The following is a 24,158-nucleotide window of genomic DNA, read 5'->3' as shown; positions in this document are numbered from 1 at the left end:
CTTGTCCATCACTGATACACCCAACAACTGCTGAGTCATCAGAGTATTTCTGCAGATGACAGAACTCAGAGTTGTACTGGAAGTCTGAGGTGTACAGCGTGAATAGAAATGGTGAAAGTACAGTCCCTTGTGGTGTTCCAGTGCAGCTGACCACCATCTCAGACACACAACCTTTCAGTCTCACAAACTGTGGTCTGTTTGTGAGGTAGTCGTAAATCCAGGTGGTTGTGGAGGGATCCACCTGGAATTTCTGCAGCTTCTCATACAGCAGAGCAGGCTGAATCGTATTAAAAGCACTTGAGAAATCAAAGAACATGACCCTCAAAGTGCTGCCTGACTGGTCCAGATGAGAGTGGGCTCTCTGAAGCAGGTATATGATGGCATCTTCAACCCCAAGCCCATTACGGTATGCAAACTGTAATGGGTCCTGAAAGGTGTTCACCTGCTTGCTGAGGTGAGCCAGTAAGAGTCTCTCCAGGACTTTCATGACGTGAGATGTCAGGGCGACTGGTCTGTAGTCTTTTGGTTCAGCTGGTTGTGGTTTTTTAGGCACTGGAAAAAGGCAGGATGTTTTCCACAGCACCGGGATTCTTCTCTGGCTCAGGCTGGTGTTGAACAGGTGCTGGAGAATCGGACATAGCTGTTTTGAGCAGGTCTTGAGAACTCTGGGACTGACACCATCTGGACCTGCAGCCTTGTTCTGGTTCAGTTTCACCAGTTGTTGCATGACTTGGTTACAGGAGACAGACAGAGTGGAGGTGGAGGCAGAGGAGGTTTCAGGAAGTCCTGATGTGGAGGGAGATGAGGTTGTGTCCAGGTCCTTGACTGAGCTGCAGGGTGACAGAGTGGAGGTGTGACAGGAAAGCTGTGGGCTCATGGAGGGTGTGTGGCTAGTTGGGGTTGAAGCAGGAGGTGAGCTAAACCTATTGAAGAACATGTTCAGTTCATTCGCTCTGTCCAGACCTCCATCAGTCTGATCCTCCTTTATCCCGAAGCCAGTGATCTTCTTCATTCCTGACCACACATCCCTCACATTGTTTTTCTGAAGCTTACTTTCCAACTTCTTCCTGTAGTCCGCCTTGCACTTCTTCATTTGTGTTTTAAGTTGTTTTTGTGTGGACTTCAATAACTCCCTGTCTCCATCCCTAAAAGCTTTCTTTTTGATGTTCAGCAGCTTTTTCAGGTCACTGGTGATCCAGGGTTTGTTATTGGGGAAGCACCTCACTGTTCTTGTTGGAACGGTGCTGTCCACACAGAAGTTAATATAATCTGTCACACACTCAGTCAAGGCATTGATGTCATCTCCATGAGGTTCACATAGGACGTTCCAGTCTGTAGCCTCGAAGCATCCTCTCAGAGCATCTTCAGCTTCATTAGACCAGGTTCTAATAGCCTTTCTAATGACTGGTTGTTGCTGAACGATGGGCTTGTAGGAGGAGGAGAGAAGAACTAGGTTATGGTCTGATCTTCCTGGCAGGGCAAATGAGCTGTATGCATTTTTAATATTTGCATAAAATAAGTCCAACGTTTTGTTTTCTCTGGTGGAGCAGCTGACAAACTGTTGGAAAGTTGGTAGAGTTGCAGAGAGGGAGATGTTGTTAAAATCTCCAGAGATCGCCACAAATGCGTTTGGATGTTGTGTTTGAAGCCTGGCCACTACAGAGTTAATGACATCACAGGCTGCGTCTGGAGCGGTACCAGGTAATATATATACCGCTACCAGAATAACGCATGTGAACTCTCTGGGTAAATAATACGGGCGGAGACTCACAGCTAGCAGTTCAATGTCTCTTTTGCAGATCTTCTCTTTAACAGTGACATGTTCAGGATGACACCAGCGCTGGTTTACCAGCACCGCAATTCCACCTCCCTTCAGCTTCCCGCTGAGTTGTTTATTGCGGTCTGCACGGACCGTCCTGAAGCCGTGTACAGACGCATTACAGTCTGGGATGTTTTCATGCAGCCATGTCTCGGTGAAGCACATAATACTGCACTCTCTGTATTCTTTAAGAGACCTGGTTAGCACCTGAAGTTCATCAATTTTGTTAACTAGCGATCTCACGTTTCCCATAACAACCGTTGGAAGAAACGGTTTGAATCGCCACCGTTTTTCTCTCTGCCTCGCTCCTGCCCTGCATCCTCTTCTCTTTCTTTTCAACTCCGTTGGGATTTGAAGTGTTGTTTCACTGATAATCTTGAGTTTGGAGAGTTTTATCAGTTGATCCCGATGGTAAACAAGTCTCGTTGCCATGGAGACTCACAATAACAAGTCTTGCAAAAAAGAAAAAATATTCAGAAAAATCTCCCGTATAGCACAGCCTCTGACCAGCGCGAAAAAATCTACCCGAACAGACACAGATTGACAGCTGATGTCTTAAAAAAGACGGCTATATTGCAAAAAATCACAAGTTAAAAACAGAGCTACTACAATTGCTGCTGCCACCTAGCGGCGCATTCTAACATCTGACTGTTGCATACAGAGTGAGAACAGAAACATTTCCAGTTAGTCTTCCAGGGTTTTGTTCTGTAACTCTCCTTCCAGCTACAGGTTTAACTGGATCATAACTTCCCTAAACGCAGTGATCTTAAGTTTAACTCCTCTTCTTCAACTTCTTTCCTCCACAATGTTTCAAATAAAAAAAATAATATTCACCATCCTCCTGTAAATCTTAAACAGAAATCTAAGTAAGATTACATATCTTAGATCAAGATAATGTTTTTTTAGTAAGATTTTTCTTCTCACCAAACAGTTTTTATGTTAGAACATTTTACATGTTTTTAAGTGTTTTGGTTCTTGATTATGGTAAATGGTAAATGGTCTGTACTTATATACTTTTACCCAAAGCTCTTTATGTATACGTCACATTCACCCATTCACACACACATTCACACATTGGTGGCGGAAGCTGCAATTGCAGGCTGATTTATGAGAGTAAGTATACCATCATTATAATATCAATAGTTAAAAAGTTGTTTCTCTGAAATATATAAAAGTACATCAATGCATCATCACACATCTTCCACAGTTTCACACATCTCTTATCAGTTTCTGAGAAAGTAGCTGTGAAATAGCTGTACGGAAGTTATTAGTCATATTTATAAAAAACACCAGCCACAGCAACTTGCAGCTTATTTATTTTTATATTCAACACGTCTTTCTAGACATGTTAAGAAAAAAGACGAGTAATATGAATTCTCCTCAAATGAGACTGCAAGTCCAACTATAGGACCCCTGTTGGTTTGTTGGGTCCTTTGCCTAAACCATGTATATATGGGATAGAATGATCTGATGATTAGTCTGAAAACAGTTTCTCTCTACTCTCTCTAACAGGACCTCAGCTTTCTGTGTCTCCATCATGGCTGAGTCCTGGATCCTCAGTAACTCTGAGATTTGAGATTAAACCTCCGTCTGCAGGATGGAAGTTCTACTGGTATAAAGCTGTTCCTGATCTGTTACACAAGAACTACAGTTATGATCTGCTGCCTGGTAGCACTGCTGGGACTGAAGATGATTCCTACATCATTCATGGACAAACACACACAGCAGGATATGTGTGTAAAGCTGGAAGAGGAGACCCAGAGTATCACACTGATTACAGTGAACCAAAGTTTGTCTGGTCTGCAGGTCAGTGTGTTTCTGTTCTATTAATGAGCAAAAGTTATTTTTTCACTTTGATTTTAGCATTTCTTGTAATGATTAGCTCCTGAAGACCCGGAAATTCAGCCACACACGGAGGGTAAAGGTTTGAACAGAGTAAGGTTTATTGAAACCGGGAGCATGGTGGGGAGAAACCAGATGTAGTCCGTTAAGCAGTGGCGGGGCAATCCTGAGAGGTTGCGTGTTGAAGAATCCTGAAACGACTTCAGACATTAATTATGGGTCCACTAATCCAAAACGCGTAGTCAAGGGCAGGCAATGTTCAAACACAAAAAGGCAGAATCAGGCTACTTATCAAGGGGGGCAGGCAAATCTCCATGGTCATTCCAAACAGGGGTCAATATCCAGATAGGCACTTGACAAGAACATATCCGGCGTGAGTCAGCAAGAGAAATCCAAGGTTGTGACAAGGTCGATAACAGAAGGTCTGAAACACAAGAAAATCGCTGGATCTCAACAGGGTTAGTATTGCTGACCATCTGGCAGGGAAGCAGAGACAGGAGAGTATTTAAGTAGGGTGGGGAGCAGGTGAGAAGCCGACACAGGTTTGATAGTAGTAGTAGGATGGATGCGGAGGGTCCTGGGCAGGCCGAGCCGAACCGCCACTGGATTAATTATCCGGATGATGGGAAAAGGTCCAACGAAGTGAGGAGCCATCTTGTGATTCTCCACTCGCAGAGGAAGATCCCGGGTGGACAGCCATACCTGTTGACCCACAGAGTACTCAGGGGCAGGGGTGCGTCTGCTGTTAGCAGCCCTGGAATAAATGGCAGCAGAGGTTAGAAGAGCCCTGCAGGCCCATCTCCAAACCCACTGGCACCGGCAGGCAGCAGCATGGGCAGAGAGTACCCTGGCGTCCCTCTCCTGGATGCAAAAAACCAGGGGTCGGTGACCAACGGGGACAACCCGGTAGCACCAGAGTGAAGAGTGTTAAGGGCATACTCCACCTACGGGAGATTTTGTGACCAAGAAGATGGATCCCGCTCACACAGCATCCGGAGCTTGGTCTCCACCTCCTGATTGATTCGTTCGGACTGTCAGTCAGTCAGTGGATGAAAACCAGAAGACAGGTTAACCTGGATGCCCAGTAAGGTGCAGAACTCCTTCCAAAACTTAGACACAAACTGAGGTCCCCAGTCTGACTCGATGCTGATGGGAAGGCCATGAAGACGAAACAGCTCTCTAGACAAGATGACAAAGGTCTCTGGATGAGGGCAGCTTGGGAAGAGGAACCAGGTGAGTCATTTTAGAAAAGAGATCCACGATAGTGAGCAAAACAGTGTAATTGTTAGATACGGGCAAACCAGTGATGAAGTCCATGGACACATGAGACCAAGGGCAACTGGGAATGGGGAGGGGTTACAGCAAACCTGTAGGTGGTCGACGAGATGGTTTGCCCTGGCAACAGAGTGAGCAAGATAACACAAATTTCTTGACATCTTTGACCAGTGTCTCCCACCAGAAAGAACCCCAGACCACAGACAGGGTCTTGTGAAACCCAGGGTGACAGTACAGACGAGAGCCATGGCAGAATGACAATACCTCTGTAACCAGATAACCTGGAATAAAAAGATGATCCTTGGGGCAGTTGTCAGGTACGGGATGCAGCTGATGGACTCAGTCACCTTGTTCTCCACATCCAGTCTGGTAGCTGCCAAGTGTACAGAAGAGGGTAGGATGAAATCCTCCTGACTAACTGGTTGTTCCCTTTCCGGTGGGTGATGGAGCCTGGAGAGGGCTTCAGGCTTCACATTTTTACTGCCTGGCCTGTAAGATAAGGAAAAATTGAAGTGGCAGAAGAACAGTATTCTGGATTTTTATGATCAGTCCACACAATGAAAGGTACAGACGCCCCCTCCAGCCAATGCCTCCATTCCTCGAGTGCTAGTTTCACCGCTAACAGCTCACGATTTCCCACACCATAGTTTTTCTCTGTGGCTGACAGGCTCCTAGAAAAAAAGGCACAAGTGTGAGTCTTCTTGTCAGAACATCTTTGGCTGAGAACGGCCCCAACTTCCGAGTTGGAGGCGTCAACCTCCACAATGAACTGTCGTGATGTGTCAGGAGAAGAAAAGAACAGGAGCAGAGGTTAACAATCGCTTCAAATGCATGAATGCTTGGTCAGCCTGGTCTGACCAGACAAACCGAGCTTTGGATGACGTTAGTGCATGCAGGGGAGAAGCAATCATGCTGTAGTTCCTAATTAACCTGCGGTAAAAGTTGGCAAGGCCTTAGAAACGCTGGAGCTGCTGGCAACACTGGGGAATGGGCCAGTCCATAACATAATCTTACATGGGTCCATAGTCATGCCTTCTGTAAAGATCACAAATCCCAGAAACAACGTTGTGCTCTGATGGAACTTGCACTTCTCCGCCTTAATGTACAGTTTGTTCTGCAGGAGTCGGAGAAGAACAGCTTGGACGAGCTCTCTATGGGAAGAGAGATTCTTGGAGAAAATGAGAATGTCATCCAAATACACAAAAACAAACTGACCAATCATGTCTCTCAGGACGTCATTAACCAATGCTTGGAAAACTTCAGGGGCATTTGTCAGACCAAATGGCATCACCAGATATTCGTAATGCCCGGTGGGGGTATTAAACACAGTCTTCCATTTGTCTCCCTCCTTGATCTGGACGAGGTGGTAGGCGTTCCAGAGATCCAGTTTTGTGAAGATAGTAGCCCCTTGTATCTGTTCAAAAGCTGTATTCATGAGTGGGAGTGGATAGCGGTTTTTGACAGTTATTTCATTTAATCCCCTGTACTTGATGCATGGTCTAAGAGTCTCGTCCTTCTTTTCTACAGAAAAGAAACCAGCCCCGGCGGGAGACGAGGAAGCCCGAATAATGCCTGCCTTAAGGGAGTCATCTATGTAGTCCTTAATGGCTTGGCTTTCTGGTCCAGACAAAGAATACAATCGACCCCTAGGAGGAAACATGCCAGACATTAGCTCAATGGCGCAGTCATATGGTCAATGAGGAGGAAGAGAGGTGGCATGTTGTTTATTAAACACCTCTTGTAGATCATGATATTCCCGGGGAACTGCTGCCAGATTGGGAAATGCCTCTGGACACACCCCTGGGTCTTTACTTGTATTGGTAGCAGTGCAGAGACAGGTGGACGAACAGCCAGCAGACCAACCCAGAATCCCCCCCCTTACTCCAGTCTATGTGTGGATTATGATTGTGCAACCAGGAAGCCCGCAAAATGACAGGAATTTCTGATGAGTGGATCAGCAGGAATCTCACGAACTGATGATTGCCCCCATGACCAGTTTTATGGGAGCAGGTGAGGAGTGTGAGCAATCAGGGCAGGTGGAGGAGTTGAGCTTGATTGCTGCTCTGCAGCTCTGCAACAAAGACATCTCTTCCTGCTGAGACTGAGTCTATATTCCATCTACTTCCATATAATCTATCGCTCTTTTGGGGAGGAGGGATGTTTCAAGGTGAGAGGTAGTAGGTTTTTAGACAAGTTGCCAGTACAGAAAAATATATTTCACTTTAAAACTAACGTTCATGAGAAATAAAATGAAATTTTTTTTTTTTTTCAATTAATGAGACAAATAATTTCACATTTTAATAAGATCCCGATTTTCATCGTTGTGCATGAATGCGTACATTAAATACATTATTTTTTCTGTTATTTTTCTGAGAAGGAGGAAAAAAAGTGGTATGGTTCACACTGGATCAAATTTACCCAACAGTATTGTTTTTGGACACCCCTAGGCAACATTTATCAGTCTAATGTTAAACAGAACAACTTAAATGAACAATGAAAAATCAAGAAGAAAATATCTCAAACTTATATCTTATCTCAGAAAATATATGATACAGAACATTTAAAATGAAAGTTAATTTAGAAAAATATAAAAAATAATCCCAATGAAATTAAAATTAAAATAAACATTTAATACATTTGATGTAATTTTTTTTTCAAAGTTCACAATAAAAATGAGACTTTCATTTTCAGCTAAAAAATTTTCAATTTCCAAAAAAAGAACAAACATTATGGCTTTGATTTAGCTCCATAGATGGCAAGTCTGTGGACAATGTCAACAAATACAGAAGCTACAGATGAATAAGAATAAACCCTGTTCAGGTGAAGAAATGAAATATTTAAACTTACAAAATTACTCGTATCTTTAAAAGATGGATGTTTAAATGTTACAAGTTTATTGTTTAAAATATTTGACATATTAAAATCTAATTTTTATCAGCTTGTTTAAATATGAGCTCTGATCTTCACAACCAAATAAAATATAAACCAAATCAATATTTGCAGTGAAGTATTTTTTAACAACGTTATTTTATTAGAATCTCATTACATGCTTGTTTTTTCAGATTTTCATCCAGCAGCGTCTCTCACACTGAATCCTGACAGAGTTCAACACTTCACATCTGACTCTGTTTCACTGAACTGTGGAGAAAACTCGGCTGAGTGGAGAGTGATGAGCTTTACAGAAACACGTCATCTGTCACGTTGCTCCTACTGGGGGACAATGAATGGATCCTCATGTAACAAATATACTGGAATGGTACCACAGTGGAGTTTACTGGTGTGAGTCTGGATCAGGAGAGTTCAGCAATGCAGTCAACATCACTGTACATGGTATGTTATGGTCTTTTGTCCCAGATTGTTGTCCTTGTTTTAATTTTTTTATATCTGCTTAACACACACTGTCTACTACACTTTATTACATGTCATAAACATTGAGAATATTTTTTTTACTGTTTGTCTCTGATACAGTGCAGCACGATATATTTTATGCTTTTGTGTTTATTAATGAAAAAAAAACTCTATTCCATGCTTCTATGCTAGATTAAATATAAATCATTTTTTTTAAACAATCTTTTTTCTTCCATCACTACAACGCAACATCAAATCATTGACTATAGGTTTGAAATAATTCAGTTTATCTTTTAAAACCTAGAACAATAAATATTTTTTTCTTAATGACAAATTTCCCAATATTTGTTTTATTAAAGTGTTGTTCCTTAATAACGTCATTATCAAGAGTTTCAATGTAATAATGTCTAAATAATGCTAAAAAAATAAGTCAGGATTTGGACCTATGTAAAACTTGTTGATCATTTGGATTATTTGTAGTGAAACAAAGTTGATGTTAACACAAAAAGTAGACGTTAGGTTTTTATCAAGTCTAAGTCTAACAAGTCACTCACTGACTTCTAATCTCTGACTGAAGTAAACATCACATCAAAACCATCACAGCATAAACGTCCACATCAGTGTTGTTATATGCAGGCATCTCAGTTTTAGTCATAGTTTTAGTCTTCAGGACAGAAATGCTTATTAGTTTTAGTCATATTTTAGTCATTTCTAAGTTTGATATTGTATCCAAACTCAAAAAGGTTTTAGTCTAGTTTTAGTCAAATAAAAAGAAGTATTTGTCTTTTAACAAATTAATTTAGATCAATAATATGTATTAAAAAGGGAATAAAGGTTGACAGGTTCTAACAAGTATTGCAATTCATACGTAAGGGATAATGCCCGACGAGGTGTCCATTATCATGAATTAATGGACGAAGAGGATGGTCTCCTACAAAAGAAAAAAATTTCAATAAATTAATAATGCGTTAATGTTGTTTTTTACTGTTAAAAGCGAAAATTATTCACAAGAAGTGGTTGAGTGGACTAAGTTAACCGGCTCTCACACCAAACCTGCAGCTCGGTTGGCCGCAGATGTGTTTCAGGACACAAACATTTCAGAGGGCGGGTGCTTACAGCCCTTCACAGCTTTAGTGTGTCCAGAGGATGATGCAACATTTTGTTTTAAACAGTCAAAGTCCACAGATCATTTCCTAAATCGTTTTTATTGCAAGAAATATTATCCACCATCCAATCTGATCATTAAATGTGTATCAAGCAAGTAAGTCTATCCTAAATCGTTTTTAGAATGTTATCCACCATTCACTCTGTATCAAGTATGTAAAGAAGGTAATCAAGAAAGACAGACAGGTGGTGACCTATTTAAAATTAAATGTAGCATTGCCGTTGATCGTGACATTTCATAAAGATACTGGCATGTCCATAGTGGCGTTTGAAGGACGGAGATTTAACGTTTGTGGACCCTGACCACTGCTGGTTGGGACATTGCAGGACGACAAAATGTTGCTCCATTCTTGTCTCTCCTGGACTGACGGAGCCCAATAAGCCTGTACCTGCTTTCACAGCAATGCCTCACAGACATGATGTGGTGTGTCTACAGCCCAGTATCTGATTTTCTGTTGCAACGGTTACCAACTACCATTTAGTCAGCGCAATAATTTACAACAATAAGTTCATGTGACCGGAACTTTTTTCATAGGTGTCCATTATTGCTTTTTAATGGACAACCTCCAGCCAATCAGAATCGAGTATTCACCCAGCCCATGGTATAAAACAAGTTAACCTTACTGCTTATGCATAATAGCCAGATCCTTTACCAGACTTATAGCTTAGCCAAGATTTTACCATCAACATCGATGCAATGCTGCCTTGCTATACCTAACTGCTGTTGGGCAGAAACCTTTTATTTCTATATTTCACCTTTTTAATGAATTGATGCCCTATTTTCATACAAAAATGCCACACAAGAAAATAGCTGATCTATAAGTTCAACATATAGCAACACATTGTGAGTATGTTGTTTGGTTATTTTCATCAATAATAACAAAATTAAAAGGAATAGTTTTAGACTTAGAAGGTTTCTGAGCCAACAGCAAATACTTTCTGATCTACTTAGGGTTATGTATTACACAGATAAAGTGCTAACTGTGGAATCAATTACTCCAAAAAACCAAAGAGCTACAACATCTTTACTTTGGTAATTGTGGCAAAAGATGAGGAACATATGCTTAACTTGACCTAGTCTGCCAGTGAAATTATGATGGATTATAGTTAAAATATGTCCATATATCATTTCCGACCACCAAACCCCTTCGTTGACACTGCCGCCATGATTCATCGATGAATGAATAAATTGCTTGACCGTGTGCGCTGCACATCTGGTGGTGGGCGTGGCCAAGGTGCAGCAGCATTGCTGACTGACAGATTGCGCTCACAATAGGCAGAAATGTTGTGCATTTTTAATGTCGGACAATCAGTCCTTGAACATTTTTGTCTGCTCTCGTCACAAAATCTCACAAAAGTCTTGTCGTGTTTTAGTCATCAGAGAACCATGTTTAGCTCGTCACTGTCTCGTTATCATCATGAACAAAAGGTTCATCAACAAAATAAATTTGTGTTTGTCATCGTTGGCGAAAACAGTACTGTTCTACAGTAACAGTTTTCACAGACAGAAAAGTCACTGATTTGTCCTCTAAACCAAACCTTGTTTGTACATTAAGAGAAAATGAAGTCACTGATCACAGTGTAAAAACAAGTTCTTTAAAATTTATGAGACTAAATGCGGATTTATACTCACGTGGCACCTGTGTGGGGTTGGTTACGACGTAGTTGACACTGGTGAGTTTCCTCTCGCACTCGAGCTTAGGGTGTACGCGTCGTATTGGTGTTTGGTGGCAGCAGGGGTAGTATCGGCCAGTAAACTCACCAGGTCTGAGTTATTTTGATGGTTTTAAAACAATAATTGTGTCTAGTGTAGTTCAGTGTTTTTATTAGCTTGTGGAAGAAAACAAAGAAATAATTTGATCAGCCTGTCATCAACTTGATCCACTGGTTATTGTTTTTAAAAATGGTGGTTACCAAACAAATTCAGCGAAAGGATCCAGATATCTTGCAAAACGTGATCCCAAACTGACCAATCACAAGGGAGTACCTCCATGTAACTGTCTAGGGGTGCACGTCAGGTCTGGAAGAGGTGCACGTCAGGTCTGGAAGAGGTGCACGTCGAGCCTACGGTAGTTACGCAGACGCTGCACGACCATAAATTTGCCTTAAGAGTTTATTTGGTTAGAGATGGTGAGACATTTATTTGTTTATAAATACACATGAATGCAGTTTTGATCTCTCTGATTTCTGACTGAACTTAATATCCACTGACTTTTCTTTATAGATGATGATGGCGTAATCCTGGTGAGCCCCGTCCATCCTGTGACTGAGGGAGCTTCTGTCAGTCTGAGCTGCAGACAGAGAGAACAAAACACACTTTCCAATGTTTCTTTCTATCACAATGACAAACTTCTCCAACATGATGGCAGAGAGGAGCTGAACATCTCTGCAGTGTCACAGTCAGACGAAAGTTTCTACAAGTGTCAACATGCAGGAAAGACGTCACAACAGAGCTGGATGTCAGTTACAGGTGAGATTTATATTTTACATGATTTGTTGTGAATAACTAATATCATTCTTTATTCTGACATGTTTACAGAGTTAATGTGTTGTAATGTGTTTACTTGTGTATGAAAATAAACATGATGCTCCAACAGTGATTGCATTTGATTGATGTCTCCTAATTTTTGCTAAAATATTTGTATCTATTTCATTTAAAATAATCTAGTAAAATGTATTAATATCTGTCCATCATGTTATTCACAGCCGCTGTGTCCAGACCTGAAAACTCTTCATTTCCTCTGCTGCTGATCGTTGGACCAGTTGCTGGAATTGTGTTTATTTTACTGATCTTACTTTGTTGGTACAGAAGGTCTAAAGGTGAGGCCTTTTCTTCTGATTTTAGATTTTTCAGATACATAAATTCCTTATGGGGCCTTTAATTGTAACAGCAGCTCAACTTCTTACAACACAAACCAGGAAACAACTAATAGTTTCTTTATTCTTTGGTGAGAAAAGGTTTTTCTACAGAGCAGACGGTCAACCAGTGTGAAAATCAGCAGCAAGTTTACTCCTCTCTCCTCCATGGTCAGTATTTCATGAGAACTGTGTTATGATCCAGACTGTTGCTTTACTGATGTAGAAATAAGACAGAACTCTACTGATAAAATGTGCTGACATGGTGACTCTGAGCTGGTTTGATCACCTCCAGCCAGATGTGCAGCTGTTTACAGCTGTGTTTTCTTGATTTGCTGGTCTGTTTCATTAATAGCTTACTGATGTTAGCTACCCTCAGCACTGTTACCGTGTATTTTTGTAATATTCCCTGTTATTTAATGTTATGTTGTCAAACCAAACATCATTTTAACATAATAATAATAATAATAATAATAATAATAATAATAATAATAATAATAATAATAAATCTTTATTTGTATAGTACTTTTAAAAACAAGATTCACAAAGTGCTGAACAGCACACAGCAAAGTATGGTAATAAAATCAACAATAAAAAGGTACATGCATGAGTACATTTTGAAAATAAATAAAGTAAATAAAAATGTTATAAAAAAAGCCAGTCGATAAAAGTGTGTTATAAGAAGTGACTTAAAAGATGATACTGATGGTGTCAGCCTTATCTCCTCAGGCAGGTCGTTCCAGAGTCGAGGGGCTCGGACCGAAAAAGCTCGGTAACCTTTGGTCTTTAGTTTGGACCCTGGCACAGCTAAAAAGGACCTGCCTGAGGATCTAAGGCTGCGAGGAGGCTTGTAGGGTGTCAGTAAATCAGTAATGTAGCCGGGTGCCAGACCTAAACGAGCTTTAAAAGTAATCAGTAAAACCTTAAAATCAATTCTAAAATGTACAGGGAGTCAGTGCAGTGAGGCTAAAACAGATGTAATATGTTGTCTTCTGCTAAAACCAGTGAGAAGCCGAACTGCTGCGTTTTGAACAAGTTGGAGGCGAGAGAGGGATTTATTGTCAAGACCAGAGAGGAGGGAGTTGCAGTAGTCGAGTCTGGAGAAAATTAGAGCATTGATAACTTTTTCTAAATCAAGCTGGGAGATGACAGGTTTGATTTTACTAATGGTGCGGAGGTGAAGGAAACAGGACTGGGTGACTTTCTTTATGTGAAGTTGAAAATTAATATTGGAATCAAATATGACACCTAGGTTTCAGGCAGAGGAGGTGATGTTAGAAGAGAGAGGACCGAGACTGTCTTCAAAATGGGCGGTGGAGTGAGGAGGGTTGATTAAGATAATTCAAGATTTAAAATTGTTGAGTTGTAGAAAGTTTTGTGCCATCCAACTGTTCACATCATTGAAACACTCTAACACAGCAGCTCGGCTTCCAGTGTCCCCTGGTCTCAGTGGGAGGTAAATCTGTGTGTCGTCCGCACAACAGTGTAAGGCCATGTTATGGTGGCTATAATTAATATTAATTTTAATATTAAAACGTCGTCAAGCAGCCTTTAGCTTAGATCCTGACTTGCAGCCTCTGTACTTCCTAATCAGCTTTGTTAATACGTTGTGCTGCATTCCGACATTAGTCCACAATGCTAAAAGTTCCTCTCTTGATTAAACAAGACGACGTGCAAGTGCAATGCTAGAGTTAAAAAAAAATATTCAATAGGATATATATATATAAAATAAGGAATAAAACGATAAGAAAGAAAGAAAGAGACACTCGGATATGTAAGAGACACTGGTAAGGCAGCCGTCTCCTACAGCGCCGTTAAAAAAAAAATAAAAATGTATATGTGTGTGTGTGTGTGTGTGTGTGTACATATATATAAATATATATACATATATATATGTATATATATATTTATATATATACATATATATATATGGTTCAAATCAGGGCTGCAAAGCATTATTTTAATTTATTGGAAAGATTACAGCAGTACCGCCTCCAGCAGGGGGTGCACTAACCAACTGCTTATACGGCTGATAGACTCAGCTCTAACTGTGTGTATGGATTTATGTGTGTAAACATGACAAGTTTTCATCATTACACAGAGATTAGGGGTGTAGTAGACGTAAACATGAGTAGTGAAAAAGTTTTGATGACGTATGACTAAACTTAGTGATTTCATCTTAGCAAATGATTTTCTAATCCTGCTCTCTTTCTTTGTTTTTTGTTCTTCTCTTCAGCTACAGGAGTTAGTTTTTATATCTTAGCTCTGTATGTGCTAAACAGCATCAACTGCAGGGATGCTGGTAGTGTGAAAATGAAAAGGAAGTGTTAGAAATGTTTGACTAAAAATTACTTGTACACAACGTGTAATCTCGTGATTTGGTAGGAAATTACTAAATTACTTATTATAAACTATTAAATATATGTGTAGTTATGCTTCAGCTTTCTTTCTAACTGTCTTCTTTTTTTTCGTTTCTTCTTTATATTTTTATTTCAGCAACAAGGTTTCATTATATTTGTAGATGTTGGACAAGGAAGTTACACAATAGGAAGTTTCAGTATTCCTAAGTGTTGAAAGACTAACTTTTAGACGTGTGATCTCGTACTGAGGTGAACACATATCTTTATTACGGTTCTCTTCAGATGCTGCAGTTTCAGCCTGTCTCCTGATACAAAGTGGAAATATTCCTCAGAAGCACAGCGACACATTATCAGGACTGGATGTGAGGATGGAGCAGACTTTGCTCTGTGTGATGGAGCTACTGTGTAAGTACATCACTTTCTCTGCTGAAATGATGCAGATGAAGGAAACTGACAGTAAAGAAGAAAGTTTCAATTCAGATCTTAAACTAAACACAGTTGTGGACTTTTTTAGTTTAGTTTGCTGCAGAGTTTCTGGTAAAGATACAGTTAAAAGAAAATGTCTTTTGTCCAAATATTTCTATATTACATAAACAGTATTAAGTTAGTAAAATCATTTACTATTCATTTATTTATTCTACATTGTTATGCTTCCTTCCTCATTTCTGTCTTCATCATAAGTTTTTAGTCTCTTTTCAGTGATTTAATTCCTTCTAGTTTAATATCTAATGAAATGTCAATCTTCCTTTTAGTGATCAGTTCACTCTTCCATTGTGGGCATGCTGAAGGTAACTGAACTTCTTTCTTTACTTGTTCATTTATCATCAGCTTTTTCACTGAGTGTCTTCCTCTTTTGTATCTACAGTCTGTTGTGTGTCATTGTAACCATGATAATATATCTTGAGTCAATGGCAGGTCCAGAGGTCTGGTTTTGGGGGCACAGAGCTCCCTTAACACCTGACTGTTGCATACAGAGTGAGAACAGAAACATTTCCAGTTAGTCTTCCAGGGTTTCGTTCTGTAACTCTCCTTCCAGCAACAGGTTTAACTGGACCATAACTTCCCTAAAAGCAGTGATCTGTTTTCTTTGTTATAAAAATGGAGAAGTTAAAAACTTTAAGTGAAACTACTTTCTGGCCTTCATGCCTAATAGTAATGAGAAAGAGGTCACAAAATAACTTCTTTTTTTCCATTAAAATTTTATTAGGAACATACACAATGCCAAATACACCTCCTTTCAACAAATGCTTATACAGTCCCATGCTTTTTCGGTATAAAACAAAGAAAAAAAGGAAAAGGAAGAGAACTCGTGCAAGTAACAACTCTAAGAATACAGATCACAAGCAATCAGGCGTATAGCACAAAGAAAAAAAAAAAAAAAAAAGTAGTAAGAAGTAAAAATTAAAGCCGCAAGCGGCATCCATCGGGTCCGAGCGGCCTGGACCCCGCCACCCGTCTCATACACCTGTTCCTAGCATGGTAGGTAACCTGGTAACATGGAAGGTAAAATGGCAAAACACCCAGCTGAAAATCTGAGATGTTGATATACTTAGTTAGCATTTTTTGCTTGCATGCTAATTCTGCTATCTAACATGCTATGTTGCCATGACAACAGGTGGTGCAATGCGTTAGGGACCCAACGTGTATGAATCCTGTCAAGTTTTGTGCAGTTCCCATCTTTTTCTGTGGAAATATGAGCAAACCGTGTTTTATGGCGAGAAGGCTTTTTCCGTCGGTTGCCACGGTTACACGCTTTCTGCTATTAGAAAGATTTGAATAGCGTTTGGTCCCCAACTTGTCATGAACGTTCCCACCAAGTTTGGAGTCAGTCGCACGAATCCCCTCAGACTAGTTCGTTCAAATGGCAGTGAAACCCAAGATGGCGGGCACGCCGTTGTCATGGCAACAGGTGTTCGATTGACTTATTAGTATTATGAATACTGTGAACTTTGGTGCAGATCCCATCTATTTCTATGGAGATATGAGCAAACCGTGTTTCATGGCGAGAAGGTCATTTTCCATCGGTTGCCACGGTAACATGCTTTCTGCTATTAGATAGATTTGAATAGCGTTTGGTCCCCAACTTGTCAGGAAGGTTCCCACCAAGTTTGGAGTCAGTCGCACGAGTTCCCTCCGACTAGTTCGTTCAAATGGCAATGAAAACCAAGATGGCGGGCACGCCGTTGCCATGGCAACAGGTGTTTGATTGACTTCTTTGCTGGACTTGGGGTGTCACAGGTATGAGTACTGTGAAGTTTGGTGCAGCTCCCATATATTTCTATGGAGATATGAGCAAACCGTGTTTCATGGCGAGAAGGTCATTTTCCTGGGGTTGCCATGGCAACACGTGGTGTAATGCATTAAGGATCCAACCTGTATGAATCCTGTCAAGTTTGGTGCAGTTCCCATGTATTCCTATGGAGATATGAGCAAACCGTGTTTCATGGCGAGAAGGTCATTTTCCGTCGGTTGCCATGGCAACAGGTGTTTAATGGACTTCTTTGCTGGACTTGGGGTGTTACACATATGAATCCTGTGAACTTTGGTGAAGATCCCATCTCTTTCTATGGAGATATGAGCAAACCGTGTTTCTTGGCGAGGTCATTTTCCGTCGGTTGCCACGGTAACACGCTTTCTGCTATTAGAAAGATGTGAGGAGCGTTTGGTCCCCAACTTGTCAGGAAGGTCCCCACCGAGTTTGGAGTCGGTCGGACCATTCCCCTCAGACTAGTTCGTTCAAATGGCAATGAGATCCAAGATGGCGGCCACCACGTTGCCATGGCAACAGGTGTTTGATTGACTTCTTTGCTGGACTTGGGGTGTCACACGTATGAATACTGTGAAGTTTGGTGGAGATCCCATGTATTTCTGTGGAGATATGAGCAAACCGTGTTTCATGGCGAGAAGGCGTTTTTCCGTCTGTTGCCACGGTAACATGCTTTCTGCTATTAGAAAGATTTGAGGAGCGTTTGGTCCCCAACTTGTCAGGAAGCTTCCCACCAAGTTTGGAGTCAATCGCACGAATCCCCTCAGACTAGTTCGTTCAAATACGATGTGTGTAAAGTGCAAAAAATGGCAAAAAAAATGGCCGCACACGCCAAGATGGCGGGCACCCCGTTGCCATGGCGACAGGTGTTACATTGAGTTTTCTGGTCAACACGGGGTGGTACACATGTGTGCCGAGTTTCGTCTTCCTACGTTGAAGTAGACTTCCTGGGCCCCATTCATGTGGTGATTTTTGGCGACTCTAGGTGGCGCTGTTGAGCCAATTTTGCATTGAATAGTATGCGGACCTTATAATCTCCGATTTTCGCCGGGCTTGACGTGTGTGCCAAGTTTCACAACTTTTCATGGGTGTTTAGGGGGTCAAATTTGGCGTCGAAATGCTTAGGAGGAGGAGAAACATTTCAACCACAATAGGGCCTTGCCATACTTTGTATGGCTCGGACCCTAATAATAATGAATTTCACAAACATGGCAGGGTTACAGTAGGTACAATCATTTATACTCAGCAAAAATCTGACCTAATTGGTTCTACAAACAATCTCCAGGGTTTCCAATACTTATCAAACTTGTCTTGCTCAAGTCTCACCGCATATGTCAGTTTCCCCATTACATAAATATCGTGGACAACACTGATCCAATCTTCAGAAGTAGGAACACTATCAGTAAGCCATTTCCTTGTTATAGTTTTCTTCCCAGCAGCCAGCAGTATATTATACATATATTTTTTCTTAAGTGCCACTAACTGGGCCGGTCTCTTCCCGAGGTACAAGGTCTCAAAATCATGTGGTAGAGGCACCCCTATTACTTTTTCTACACTATTTCTAAGTTTCAGCCAAAATGAAGCGATTTTAGGACAACCCCAAAATATGTGATAATGACTGGCCTGTTTTGTCCCACACAGTCTCCAGCAAGAGGTATATTCTTCCAAACAAATTCTCTCCAAGAAAGTGTGGCTGTGCATTTCAAATTGCTTTCTAATATTTCTTCCCAATCTTCCCACTGAATCTTAAAGCCTCCATCTTTTTCCCATTTTTCCTTTATGTATTTTGTGTCTGTGCCCACCATACTCTGTATTTCAGTGTATAACTTAGAAATGACTTTTGATCTCGGTTCAGCTCTGTAGGCTTTAAGGAAAAGAACCATTATTCCTGGAAGGGGTTTTAAACCTCGTTTTGTGGTACTCTCTAAGTAGTGTCTGATTTGGAGAAACCTGTAAAAATCCTTATTATCCAAACTATAATTATTTTTAAGATCCCCAAAATTTTTGAGATTTCCTTTCTTATCATATAAATCATCATATATTATAATCCCCTGCCTTGCCCACTGTTTAAATTTGTCATCCATAGTATTTGGTTTAAATCCCGGGTCATAAGCAATCCAAGTTATTGGTAAGCATGGCTCTTTACACTCCTTAACTGTCTTGAACCAGGTACTAATTGACGAGTCAGTCCACGGGTTATTCACTATAACAGGTTTTTTGAGGGTAACAATACCAATCACTGCTTGTAAAGGAATTTCACTGGACTCTACACATTCGATTTCCTTCCATCTTGCCCTGTATGATGGGTCGCATATGTCAATCAGGGGGCTTATCTGGGCTGCCTGAAAGTAGCTTTGCATGTTAGGCAACGAGAGCCCTCCTCTATTCTTTGCCAGCTGTAGTGTTTTATATCTAACCCTGGGCTTCCTGCCCTGCCACACAAATCCTGAAATAATTTTATCGAGTTCCTGAAACATACTATCAGGCAGCTCAGCAGGTATGGATTGGAACAAGTATAACAACCTTGGTAATATATTAATCTTCACTGCTTCAATTCTTTGGGCCAGGCCCAGAAACGGCAGCATATTCCATCTAGCTATATCTGATTTGAGAGCTTTTATCAGGGGATCGTAGTTCACTGCAACTATGGCATCAATATCTTTTGGTATAATAATTCCTAAGTATTTTAAATTGTCTGCTTCCCAATTAATTTCGAACAGTGCATTACATAAACTGTCAGGTGTGTACTCATAAGTCAGAACTTGAGATTTACTGGAATTAATTTTGTATCCTGATAAAGCACCATATGTTGACAGGACCTCAAAAATCTCTGGGAGTGAGTTACTGGGTTCACGCACATATAATAGCACATCGTCCGCAAAAAGAGCTATTTTGTGTTCTTCCTGGTTAATAGTAATCCTATGTATTCTGTTATTTTGTCTAATCCATTGACTCAGGGGCTAATTGAACAATGCAAAAAGCAGGGGGGAAATGGGACATCCCTGCCTGCAACCTCGCTGTATGTCAAATGGGCCTGAGAGCCCTCCATTGATCTTGACTCTGGCCGTGGAGTTCTGATACAGGGCTTTTATTGTTGTCACAAATGTGTTATTAACATCAGCACTTCTCTGACAGCCTGGTGGGAATTTCTCAGTAAAACCAACTCCTCAATAATACCATGTAAACTCACACCCATCTGGAACAATCCTGATATTCTACTAAACAAAAATATGCTAAACTTTAACCAATGGATTAACCAAGGAATTAAATACTTTCAACATATTATCCATAATAGAAACATGTTATCTTTTAACACACTCTCATCACAATATGGGATTAACAGCAACAGATTCTTAGAATATCAACAGCTCAAAACCGTAATACACACAAAATTCCCCCTTCACTGAACAGATCTGGAACTTCCTCCAATAGTAGCAGATTTTATGGACCTCTGTACCCCCAAATTACTTTCAAAAATATACAGATTAATGTTAAAAATAGATGACTCAAATTCCCTACCTACTTCAAAATGGGAGATAGATTTATCCATCAATCCTAGTCAACCATTTTGGTTACAAATATGTCTTAATGCCTTTAATATGACAGACAGCCCAAATTTACAACTCATACAATACAAAGTCCTCCATAGAACGCATTATACAGGACAAAGGATGTTCAAGATGGGTCTTAATCACTCCGATATCTGCACACAGTGCACAGGTAACACAGCAGATGATTACTTACACGCTTTATGGCTTTGTGCACCTGTCCAGAAGTTCTGGAATAAGGTCTGTGAGGATTTATCAACATGGGTTAGATGTAACATTCCTGCATGTCCAAAACTTTGTTTACTGGGTGACCTAAGTGACATTAATATAGACACTAACAAAGCACATATGGTCCTCACGGCCTTATGTATCGCAAAGAAAACTATTCTAGTGAACTGGAAGTCTAAAAACAATCTAAATATTAACCAGTACAGAAATCTCCTGTTGGATCACATCAGTCTAGAGCAGGGGTGCCCAAGTTCGGTCCTCGAGATCTACCATCCTGCAACTTTTAGATGCAACCCTTCTCCAACACACTTGAATCAGATGTCATCTGCATGCCATTCCGCTTTGCAGAGGCCTGGTAATGAGCCAGTCATTTGATTCAGGTGTGTTGGAGAAGGGTTGCATCTAAAAGTTGCAGGATGGTGATCTCGAGGACCGGACCTGGGCACCCCTGGTCTAGAGTCTGTATCGGCATCCATTAAACACCAATCAGTTAACTCTCAGTCTTCCTGGACCCCGCTGATTAGTCACATCACATAGTGGGAAGGGGTGCTGGGGTCTAGTCGTTCTGTGGGGGTCAGGGGTGGGGCTGGCTGGGGGGCCTTGGGGGTCCATCGGCCCTGGCCATTTCTCTGGGTCGGTGGTCGGGGGGGCCATTGAGTAGGGGACGGTGTGGCTGACTGGCTCCGGGGCCTTGGGGCCTGGGTGTCACGAATGGGGGTGGAGGTGAGGACCCAAATGCAGGCAGGAGGCAGAACTGGTGCAGGTAAAAAGGTTTATTACCCAGGAACTCACGACAGGGAACCACAGACGACGGTGATAAACTCCAGAGAACAAAAACCAAACATGACAAAATGAGGATCTGACAATGAATGACTGAAAACCGGGAGTACTTATACACAGAGGGAGTAACAAGACACAGGTGAAGTGGATGACTAATCAGACCAGGTGAACTAACGAGGCAGGAACAGAAAACCACAGGAACACAAGAGGGAAAACCAAGCATGACAAAACTGAAAACTAAAGCATGAACATAACTACAAACCAAGAACATGACCAAACTAATCATGACAAAAACCAAAATCCTAAACAATCAAAACACCCACCAAAACCCAGAAACCGTGACAGAACCCCCCCCCTCAAGGGCCGGATACCAGACGGCCCAACAAAGTCCACAAAAGAGGAAAACCCCAAGCAGGCCACCCAGGGTGGGCGGAGGGAGCCCGGAGGAGGGACCGACCAAAACAAGACAGGCCCCAGGACAAAGTTCAGGGGGAGCCACCTGGAGGCAGAACAGATGGCAGGATTAGGTCAGGAGGCCGGCCGGGGGGCCGGACGGACCGGGGCAGAACCTCCGGTGGGCGGCCCGGAGGCCGTGCAGACAGCAGGATCAGTTCAGGCGGCCGGCCAGGGGGCCGGACGGACCGGGGCAGAACCTCCGGAGGACGACCCGGAGGCTGTGCAGACAGCAGGCTCCGGTCAGGAGGCCGGACGAACCGGGGCAGAACCTCCAGAGGACGACCCGGAGGACGCACAGACAGGTTTCCAGGCAGACGGGCAGGCTTGGACTGGCGCTCTGGAGGACGGGCAGACTGGAGCTCCGGCGGCGGACGGGCAGACTGGAGCTCCGGCGGCGGACGGGCAGACTGGAGCTCCGGCGGCGGACGGGCAGACTGGAGCTCTGGGTCGGGCACCAGTAGTGGGTAAGGGGCGTCTCGACCCGAGACCCCCTCGGAAACAGGAATCAGAAGAGAAGCATCACCACTGAAGACCCCCTCAGGAACAGGAATCAGAAGAGAGGCGTCACCACTGGAGACCCCCTCAGGGACAGGGACCAGAAGAGAGGCGTCACCACTGGAGACCCCCTCAGGGACAGGGACCAGAAGAGAGGCGTCACCACTGGAGACCCCCTCAGGGACAGGGACCAGAAGAGAGGCGTCACCACTGGAGACCCCCTCAGGGACAGGGACCAGAAGAGACGGGCAGGACCTGGGCACCGGCGTGGGACGCCGAAGAGCTGGGCAGGACCTGGGCACCGGCGTGGGACGCCGAAGAGCTGGGCAGGACCTGGGCACCGGCGTGGGACGCCGAAGAGCTGGGCAGGACCTCGGAGCTGGCGTGGGACGCTGCAGAGCAGGGCAGGACCTCGGAGCTGGCGTCGGACGCCGCGGCGCAGGGCAGGACCTCGGAGCTGGCGTCGGATGCTGCGGCGCAGGGCAGGACCTCGGAGCAGGTGTGGGACGCTGAAGAGCTGGAGCAGACCTGGGAGCAGGCAGGACCTCCGCAGGCTGCGCAGACAGGTTCTCCGCAGGCTGAGCTGACAGGTTCTCCGCAGGCTGAGCCACTGGAGCTGGAGGTGAAACTGGAGGCGTGGGCCTGGGAGCCCGTGACGACACCCGTGACCATGGAGCTGATGGCGTCACTCGAGACGTGGACCGAGGAGCTGGTGTCGACCTCCGAGACCTGGCCTGCCCCAGTGGTTTTGGGCTAATCGCCAATCTGGTTCCCCAGAAGGGCGACCACTCTGGACATTCCAGCGGCTCAGGCTCCGTGTCCAGTCCAAGGAGCATTCCCACCAGTTCATTTGACGTCATGTACTCGATGGGCTGCCGCCCCTGGTGCCTGGACGTCCTCCTCCTCCTGGACCTTGTGGGAGGAGGATCAGGAAACCACAGGTCTGGCTCCTCCACCGTTGGGAACCAGTCAGCAACCTCAGAACTGTAAAACTGATACCAAGCCATCAAACCTGCTGGGTCCAGTTGTGGTCAGATCCTACTGTCACGAATGGGGGTGGAGGTGAGGACCCAAATGCAGGCAGGAGGCAGAACTGGTGCAGGTAAAAAGGTTTATTACCCAGGAACTCACGACAGGGAACCACAGACGACGGTGATAAACTCCAGAGAACAAAAACCAAACATGACAAAATGAGGATCTGACAATGAATGACTGAAAACCGGGAGTACTTATACACAGAGGGAGTAACAAGACACAGGTGAAGTGGATGACTAATCAGACCAGGTGAACTAACGAGGCAGGAACAGAAAACCACAGGAACACAAGAGGGAAAACCAAGCATGACAAAACTGAAAACTAAAGCATGAACATAACTACAAACCAAGAACATGACCAAACTAATCATGACAAAAACCAAAATCCTAAACAATCAAAACACCCACCAAAACCCAGAAACCGTGACACTGGGGGCTGGTGCTCACTGGGGGCGGGCCGGGGGGCGACTGGGGGTCCGGGGCGGTTGGGGGGCTGGCCTGGGGCTGGGCAGCCGGGTTGCTGGGGTGGGGGCCGGGCGGGGGGCAGGTGCCCCGGGGTCTGGGGGCTGCCTCCCTCCAGCTCGGTGGGCCCTTCCTGGGCCTCGGGGGGGCTTGGTCGCCCTGGGCATGCCATCGGGGTCGGGCTGATCCGATGCCGGGCAGGTACCCTTGGGATTACAATGTGTC

The 24,158-nt window shown here is 43.1% G+C and overlaps 2 protein-coding genes and 1 long non-coding RNA gene across 3 annotated transcripts in view; all 3 read left to right on the top strand.

The window, feature by feature from the left end:
- The window catches only part of LOC121640022, a 41,481-nt gene that overhangs the window by 1,396 nt on the left and 15,927 nt on the right, over nucleotides 1-24,158 (top strand). The gene's annotated exons all lie outside the window — the stretch shown is intronic.
- Nucleotides 11,859-12,466, top strand: LOC121640087. Its single transcript, XR_006010341.1, has 3 exons — nucleotides 11,859-11,918; nucleotides 12,155-12,268; nucleotides 12,407-12,466. It is a non-coding gene; the product is annotated as an uncharacterized LOC121640087 (long non-coding RNA).
- Nucleotides 14,922-24,158, top strand: part of LOC121639981 (obscurin-like) — a 146,648-nt gene continuing 137,411 nt past the window's right edge. The window contains exons 1-2 of the mRNA XM_041985601.1: nucleotides 14,922-15,069; nucleotides 15,417-15,452. Of these exons, the coding sequence (XP_041841535.1) occupies nucleotides 15,033-15,069; nucleotides 15,417-15,452 (73 nt within the window). The 5' untranslated portion in view covers nucleotides 14,922-15,032. The remainder of the gene's footprint in view (nucleotides 15,070-15,416; nucleotides 15,453-24,158) is intronic.

This window comes from Melanotaenia boesemani, chromosome 5, assembly GCF_017639745.1.
Source record: "Melanotaenia boesemani isolate fMelBoe1 chromosome 5, fMelBoe1.pri, whole genome shotgun sequence".
Taxonomy (NCBI): domain Eukaryota; kingdom Metazoa; phylum Chordata; class Actinopteri; order Atheriniformes; family Melanotaeniidae; genus Melanotaenia; species Melanotaenia boesemani.
Note: the sequence above shows the minus strand (reverse complement) of the source record. Positions and strands in the feature narration are given on the sequence as shown.